The sequence below is a fragment of the Stegostoma tigrinum genome, chromosome 48 (genome assembly GCF_030684315.1).
Source record: "Stegostoma tigrinum isolate sSteTig4 chromosome 48, sSteTig4.hap1, whole genome shotgun sequence".
NCBI lineage: Eukaryota > Metazoa > Chordata > Chondrichthyes > Orectolobiformes > Stegostomatidae > Stegostoma > Stegostoma tigrinum.
The window spans coordinates 3,422,867-3,431,583 of record NC_081401.1 but is presented as its reverse complement, the minus strand read 5'-3'; the positions used below and the strand labels follow the sequence as shown (position 1 = coordinate 3,431,583).

Genomic DNA, 8,717 nt, shown 5'->3' with positions numbered 1-8,717 from the left:
TTCGACACACATGGTTCTCCCAGACACAGACCGTGAGACAACCACTTTAAACATCTACACAGATTGTGTTGTCAGAAACAATCATCCCAGTGGGGGTGGACTGGGGAATTTGTGATCAGCCAGCTTTTCCATTTCGGAGAGGTATTTATAGGGTTTCGATGTCACCCGAACCCACACTCACAGTCAAACTATTAACAATAGGTGCAGGCACCCACAGTCAGCTCACCATGCAGGATCTGCGAGGTAAGGCAAGATTTCTCTCAACACTATCCCTGCCTCACAACTCCCCACTCCTCCTCTCCCTCCATCTCTCTCTTTCTCTCTCCCTTTCTTCCTTGCTGTCTCACCAACAATCACTTCACTCTTTCTTTTCCTCTCCCTTTCCTGCTCTCTCTCTCCCTTTTCTAGATCCTCTCCCTCTGTTTCTTTTCCCTCGCTCTCTCCATCCCTCTCTCTCTTGCTGTTCATTCTGTCTTGCTCCATCCATACCTCTCTCTCTTCCTTTCATCTTGCCTCTCTCACCATCACTCCTTTCCCTCTCACTCTCTTCTTGTCTCTCTCGCTTCCTCTTTTTCTGCTCTCTCTCCTTCCTTTCTCTCCATCCTTCTCCCTCTGTTTCTTTCTTCCCTTTCTGTCTCACTATTTCTCTCTTCCTCTCTCTTTCACTTACTTCTATCTCTCTCTCCTCTTCCCTCTCTTTCTTCCTCTGCCTTTCTCTTGCCCTCTTTCTCTCTCCATCCATCTCCTTCCCTCACCTCCTTTTTTCCTCTTTTCTGCTACCTTTCTTCTCTCCCTCCTCTTTTGGCTCACTCCACTTCTTGCCTCTCTCTCTCTCTCTCTCTCGCTCTCCCTTCTCTGTCTTTCTCTCTCCCTCTCTTCCATATTCAACCCTTTTTTCTCTTGCTCGATCTGTCTCTCCCTTCTTGTTTTTCCCAACCTTCCCTCTCTCAGTTCCTTACTCACCCCTTCCTACTCTACATCGTCTCATTCATTTCTCCCTCTCTTTCTCCGTGCATTGAGCACTTCAGCTCTTGACCATGTCTTGCTGCAGGTCAGCTGCGGACGGAGGGAGCGAGAGATGCTGGAAAGAGAGAATGATAGAAAGAAGTTGGGGAAGAGAGAGGAAGAAAGAGAGAAAGAAGGAAAAAGGGGGAGAGTGAAATGGAGAGTGAGTGAAGGAGAGAGTGAATGACAGAATGAGAGAGAGAGGAAGTGGAGAGACAGGGAGCAAGGGAGAGAAAGATGGGGGGGGTGGAAGAGAGAGAGAGAGAGAGAGAGAGAGAGAGAGAAAGAGGGCGAGGGGGCGAGAGAGAGGAAATGACAGAGGCAGTGAGGGGAGAAGTGTAAGAGAGGAGTGGGTGGAAGAGATGAAGGAAAAGAAAAGCCAGAGGGAGAGGAAGTGGAAGACGGAAAAGTAACGGAGGGAAAGAAGATAGTGATGGAGAGACGGAGCAAATGGGCGGAGTGGAGAGCAGAGAGTGGAATCAGACAGGACTGACAGGAAAATGGGATTGAGGGAGGGAGCGATGTCAAAAAGAAATGATCAAGAGGATGAAAGGATGGACATGAAAAAGACCTGAAGCATCAACAGGATGAAGAAGAGATAAGGAAAGAAAAACATGGAATGGAATATATGAGAAAGCAGGGAATGAAGAAGTGAAACAGAAAAAAAAGTAAAAATATTGATAGGGTAAGGCAAGATAGTGTAAAGGAGAAAAAAATAAAAGGCAAAAAAAGGAAATGGCAATGAAGAGGAAATAAGGGAAAAAATCATATTGAAAATAGAGTAAGAAAAGAGACACAAAGGCAGTGCCCACTCACTCCGAAGTGACCCTCCGACAGCGCGGCGCTCCCCCGGCGCTGACCCTCCGACAGCGCGGCGCTCCCCCGGCGCTGACCCTCCGACAGCGCGGCGCTCCTTCAGTATTGAGCCTCTTATGGTTGAGTTGTAGGGGTCAGAGGATACCTGTGATAGTGTGGGGTGTAAGAGCTGCTGCAGGTTTCACAGGTAGGGAGGGATGTAAGGGTGGGATGAGGTGGCAGTGCTAGTGAGGTGTGTGGGAGCAGGAGGAGGACTCAGAAATAGATAGAAGCCTAGAAGTGGACCAGGATACAGATGAGTATCGGCACAGGAGGACACGAGATAGGGAGTGATGTCAGGGATGGAGGAAATTGCAGAGATGCAAAGGGTGTAGGGAGCAGTAGGAGGTTAGAGATAGAGAGATGTGTAGGGAATGGAGGAGGTTACAGAGATTGGGAGGAGGTGCAGCGACAGGAGCAGTTTCCAAAGAAAGGTAGGGCATGTAGGGGCTGGAGGAAGTTACAAAGAAAGGGAGAGGTGTAGGGGCCAGCGGAGATTACAGAGACAGGGAGGACATGTAGGGGCTGGAGAAGGTTACAGAGAAAGGAAGATGTGTAAGGGCTGGAGGGGGATTTTGAGACCGGGAGGAGTGTAGGGGCTGGAGGAGGTTGCAGACACAGCACAGGGCATTGGGCTGAACTGGGTTACAGGGATAGGAAGGCATCATAGATCTAGAGGAGTAGGGAGGGAGGGTTTTCAGCTCCTGATTTACGGAGAATAATCCAGTCTGAACTGTGTCTTTCTTCCTCTCCACCCTGCCCCCTTTTCCTACAGGTATTCTGAGCCTTCTTCTGATCCAGCTGCTGGGTCACTCCCAGGAGGCACCCATTGCTGTGCCCACATTAATTGGGCAGACCCATGATCTGTTGCTCCTCCTGCAGGAGAAAGCCTCCTCTCTGCTGAGCACCTACGTGAGTGTCACCACAGTGGGCAGCACCCTTTGGATGGGATCGAGGGGGAAGAGGGAAAGTGGTGATGGGCTGGGGTGGGGGGGTGGTCCTCACCAACTGTTGCTGAAAAACACTTTCTGATGGAACTATGACTATCCGATATTTCAGCCCACTATATCTGTGTTGACCACAACGCCCATTCTAAACAAATCCCATCTGCCTGCACATACCCTGTATCCCTCTATCCCCAGAGTGTTCATGTGTCTGTCTGAAGGCATCTTAAGCATTGCTATTGTGTCTACTTCTCCCTCCTCATCTGGCAGCGCGTTCCAGGCACCTACAAAGCTCTGTATAAAATACTTGCCTCGCACATTTCCTTTCAACTTTCCTCTCTCATCTTAAACCAAGACCCCTCGTTTTAGCCATTTCCACCCTCAAGAAAAAGACTCTGGCTACCCACCCTATCCACATTATACACTTCCATCAGGTGCTCCTCGGCCTCCAAAAATCTAGCGGAAATATCGAACTTTGTCCAGTCTCACCTTGTAGCCCATCTACTCCAATCCAAGCAATGTCCTTGTAAGATAATAAAATGTGAGGCTGGATGAATACAGCAGGCCAAGCAGCATCTCAGGAGCACAAAAGCTGACGTTTCGGGCCTAGACCCTTCATCAGAGAGGGGGATGGGGGGAGGGAACTGGAATAAATAGGGAGAGAGGGGGAGGCGGACCGAAGATGGAGAGTAAAGAAGATAGGTGGAGAGGGTGTAGGTGGGGAGGTAGGGAGGGGATAGGTCAGTCCAGGGAAGACGGACAGGTCAAGGAGGTGGGATGAGGTTAGTAGGTAGCTGGGGGTGCGGCTTGGGGTGGGAGGAAGGGATGGGTGAGAGGAAGAACCGGTTAGGGAGGCAGAGACAGGTTGGACTGGTTTTGGGATGCAGTGGGTGGGGGGGAAGAGCTGGGCTGGTTGTGTGGTGCAGTGGGGGGAGGGGATGAACTGGGCTGGTTGAGGGATGCAGTGGGGGAAGGGGAGATTTTGAAACTGGTGAAGTCCACATTGATACCATATGGCTGCAGGGTTCCCAGGCGGAATATGAGTTGCTGTTCCTGCAACCTTCGGGTGGCATCATGGTGGCAGTGCAGGAGGCCCATGATGGACATGTCATCAAGAGAATGGGAGGGGGAGTGGAAATGGTTTGCGACTGGGAGGTGCAGTTGTTTGTTGCGAACTGAGCGGAGGTGTTCTGCAAAGCGGTCCCCAAGCCTCCGCTTGGTTTCCCCAATGTAGAGAAAGCCGCACCGGGTACAGTGGATGCAGTATACCACATTGGCAGATGTGCAGGTGAACCTCTGCTTAATGTGGAATGTCATCTTGGGGCCTGGGATGGGGGTGAGGGAGGAGGTGTGGGGACAAGTGTAGCATTTCCTGCGGTTGCAGGGGAAGGTGCCAGGTGTGGTGGGGTTGGAGGGCAGTGTGGAGCGAACAAGGGAGTCACGGAGAGAGTGGTCTCTCCGGAAAGCAGACAGGGGTGGGGATGGAAAAATGTCTTGGGTGGTGGGGTCGGATTGTAAATGGCGGAAGTGTCGGAGGATAATGCGTTGTATCCGGAGGTTGGTAGGGTGGTGTGTGAGAACGAGGGGGATCCTCTTGGGGCGGTTGTGGCGGGGGCGGGGTGTGAGGGATGTGTCGCGGGAAATGCGGGAGACGCGGTCAAGGGCGTTAAACCAGCCCAGTTCATCCCCTCCCCCCACTGCACCACACAACCAGCCCAGCTCTTCCCCCCCACCCACTGCATCCCAAAACCAGTCCAACCTGTCTCTGCCTCCCTAACCGGTTCTTCCTCTCACCCATCCCTTCCTCCCACCCCAAGCCGCACCCCCAGCTACCTACTAACCTCATCCCACCTCCTTGACCTGTCCGTCTTCCCTGGACTGACCTATCCCCTCCCTACCTCCCCACCTACACCCTCTCCACCTATCTTCTTTACTCTCCATCTTCGGTCCGCCTCCCCCTCTCTCCCTATTTATTCCAGTTCCCTCCCCCCATCCCCCTCTCTGATGAAGGGTCTAGGCCCGAAACGTCAGCTTTTGTGCTCCTGAGATGCTGCTTGGCCTGCTGTGTTCATCCAGCCTCACATTTTATTATCTTGGAATCTCCAGCATCTGCAGTTCCCATTATCTCTCATGTCCTTGTAAACCTCTTTTGCACCCCTTCTCCAGAGCCTCCACATCCTTCCTGTCATCTGTTGACCAGAACTGCACACAATACTTCAGAAGTGGCCCAACTGAAGTCTCATACGGCTGCAACTTTGCTGGCCAACTTTTCTACTCAGTGCCCTGACTGATCAAGGCAAGTATGCTATAAGCCTTCTTTATGACCTTATCCAATGGTGTTGCCACTCTCGGGGAGCTGTGGACATCTACCCCAAGATCCCTCTGCAAATCAGCGATCCTAAAGGTTCTGCCATTAACTGTATACTTTCCTCTTTCATTTGGTCTCCCGAAATGCATCACTTCACATTTGTCCAGCACTACAGCCTCACAGTGGTTCGATTCCACCTCGGGCGACTGTCTGTGTGGGGTTTGCACATCCTTCCCGTGTCTGCGTGGGTTTCCTCTGAGTGCTCCTGTTTCCTCCAACAGTCCAAAGATGTGCAGGCTAGGTAGATTGGTCACACTAAATTTCTCGTAGTGTTCAGTGACGTGTAGATTAGGTGGATTACCGGGATGGGTCTGGGTGGGATGCTGTGAGGGTCGGTGTGGATTTGTTGGGCCGAAGGGTCTGTTTCCACATCGTCGGGATTCTACGATTCTATGATTCCAATCTCCATCTGCCGCTTCTCTGCCCAACCTTCTAACTGATCTATATCCTGCTGTATCCTTTAATAAGCTTCCTCACTGTTCACAACTCATTTCAACAATTCTCATCTCATCTGCAAATTTACTGTTCAGACCACCGGCATTTTCATGTGACTCACTTTGAAAGATATCACAAACAGCAGAGACACCAGTACTGATCCCTGCTGACCACCACGGGTCGTAGATCCTCAGTCAGAAGAAAACATCCCTCCACAGTTACCCTCTGTCTTCAATTCCTGATTTATTTCTGTCTGTCGCGGCGGGATTTGACTCCATGTTCCTGGAATCTGGGATCCGTACCCACTCTCCGTGTCCAAAGAATATAGCTGTCAGGGTGGGCCAGGAGAATGAGGCTGAAGGAGGGACAGTGACTGGCTTCTGGAAGCGGTTACAAAGATAGGGAGAGCTGTAGGACTGGAAGAGGTTACAGAGGCAGAGAGACAGTGTAAGAACTGGAGTGTAAAGAGTTTACAGAGGGGTGGCAGGGGCTGGAGGAGGTTGCAAAGATGGAGGGGTATGTCCTGATTAACTGTGTCACAGAGATACAGGGGGAATCAGGGGCTGGAGGAGGTTACACAGATAGGAAGGGGTATAGGGAACTGGAGGAGATTACAGAGTTAGGGGAGAGGTGTAGGGGCTGGGGGAGGTGACAGACATCGAGAGGGTTGTACAACTGGAGGAAGATGTAGAGAGTGGGGAGGAGGTTACAGAGATAGGGGACAGGGTGTGGAGGCTGGAGGAGGTCACGGAAACAGGGAGGGGGTATGGAGATTGATTGCTGAGGGTAAATCTCCCTCTCCCCTGTCCATATTGAACATTCCTTGGGGCTTGTGATGAGTCTTGGCATTTTCCCTAACAACTCTCTCTCTCTCTCCCCCCCCCTCCCTCTACCCACAGCTCACAGCAATGGGCCTCCCATTCTCTGAGCCAGGTTTCAGCCTCCCAGACATGACCATCATCGGGCTGCCCTCACCCTCCATCGGGTACCTGGCCTGGCGCAGGCTGACAGACGGCCAGCGCCTTTCGGAAAACTACCGGGTCTACAGCCTGCAACTGGAGTACCTGCAGCTGGTGCAGGACGACCTGCAGGCCCTAGGCCTGGGGCAGAGCTCCGGGAAGCTGACCGAGCAGCTCACCAACTGCCAGACACAGATCCAGGGCCTCCTAGCCAACCTGCACTCCCTGCTGGAGGCCCTGGCTCAGCCCCTTCCTGCCATTGGCGAGCCCCTGGACTCCAGGGCTTATAGGACCTCCGACTTCGAGAGGAAGCTCAGGGGGTATGTCATCTGCCGGGAGTACGTGCGCTGGATCGACCGGACACTGCGGGATTTCGCACTCCTCTCTGACAGTGTCTCCGCCTGATGGGGGGGAGATGAGGCAAACACACCTCCCTCCCTCACACCGCCCTCCCCTCTCCCAACCTGGAATGCTGGCTGGAGGCGAGGCGGCATGAGCAGGCCTGGGTTTCCTCTTCTCATTTATAGCATCCTCACTGTAGAGCGCCACCCAGTGGCCAGTATTTGCACTAGCTTTGTGACAGTTGACAAAGATGTCAGGTTGCTGACTTTAACAGTTCGAATTGACCAAACGTAACATAGTAAATGCACTGCTCTGCCACAGAAATTGCGCCAATAATTGACAGATTTCGCAGCTTGGGCGTTGCCTACTCCAGTGCCTTCTGTCCGTCACCGGCCCCACTGGCCCACCTGTGTTTCTTGTGGCAACACTGGGTAGAAACCTGTCATTTTGCAATTCCACCCTTTTGCCATCTGGTGGCGCACTGAGTGTGACATGTTTACATAGCAAATCCCTGTTTGAAATGTTTGGGCTGTATTTGCGGCCAGAAATGCCGACAGGGTTAAATATTTCCTACGTTGTAGATGCTGAGAATATATTTGTAATGTTTAAATAGCTCTGTTTTCTATTACTTTTTAAATTATGCTTATTTATATGAAGCTTTGTCTGTTATATTTTTACAGTGTAATTTATGCTAAATTAAGCAGGACCTGAAGTTGTAAATTCGTGTTGTGAACAGAAATTATACATTATTTAGACAGAGATTTCTATAAATGTTAATAAAAATATATTTCCAACATACTTGGGTGTTATCTGTGAATCTTGTGAATTATGAAGGGGAAGATATGTGCACACTCATGCTCATGCTCTGTCACACATGCACCTGAGATAACAAGGTGTGGAGCTGGATGAACACAGCAGGCCAAGCAGCATCAGAGGAGCAGAAAAGCTGACATTTTGGGTCTAGACCCTTTATCAGAAATGGGGGCAGGGAAGGGGGTTCCGCAATAAATAGGGAGGGGGGGAGGCTGATAGAAGATGGATAGAGGAAAAGATAGGTGAAGAAGAGATAGAAAGAGGTGGGGATGGAGCCAGTAAAGGTGGGTGTGGGTGGGGAGTTAGGAAAGAGATAGGTCAGTCCAGGGAGGACGGGCAGGTCAAGGGGGCAGGATGAGGTTGGTAGGGAGGAGATGGGGGTGGGGCTTGAAGTGGAAGGACGGGATAGGTGGGAAGAAGGACAGGTTAGGGAGGTGGGGATGAGCTGGGCTAGTTTTGAGATGCGGCAGGGGGAGGGGAGATTTTGAAGCTTATGAAGTCCACATTGACACCATTGGGCTGCATGGTTCTCTAGCGGAATAGGAGTTGCTGTTCCTGCAACCTTCATGTGGCATCATTGTGGCACTGCAGGAGGCCCAGGATGGACATGTCATCTGAGGAATGGGAGGGGGAGTTGAAATGGTTTGCGACTGGGAGGTGCAGTTGTTTAGTGCGAACCAAGTGTGGGTGTTCTGCAAAGTGGTCCCCAAGCCTCCACTTGGTTTCCCCGATGTAGAAGCCATAATGGGAACAGCGGATGCAGTATACCACTTTAGGCAGATGTGCAGGTGGACATCTGCTTGATGTGGAAAGTTTTCTTGGGGCCTGGGATGGGGGTGAGGGAGGAGTTGTAGGGGCAGGTGTAGCACTTCCTGAGGTTGCAGGGAAAAGTGTCGGATGCGGTGGGACTGGAGGGGAGTGTGGAGCAGGCAAGGGAGTCACGGAGAGGGTGGACGCTTCAGAAAGCAGATAAGGGCCTTTGGTGGTGGGGTCGGA

At 51.6% G+C, this 8,717-nt stretch overlaps 1 protein-coding gene across 1 annotated transcript; it reads left to right on the top strand.

Annotated features, from left to right (window-relative positions):
* Positions 1-227: 227 nt before the first annotated feature.
* LOC125450162 (cardiotrophin-2-like) lies at positions 228-6,971 on the top strand. The gene is made up of 3 exons (XM_059643112.1): positions 228-243; positions 2,636-2,772; positions 6,507-6,971. The coding sequence occupies exons 1-3, from the start codon at positions 228-230 to the stop codon at positions 6,969-6,971; spliced, it is 618 nt and encodes a 205-aa protein (XP_059499095.1).
* Positions 6,972-8,717: the final 1,746 nt, after the last annotated feature.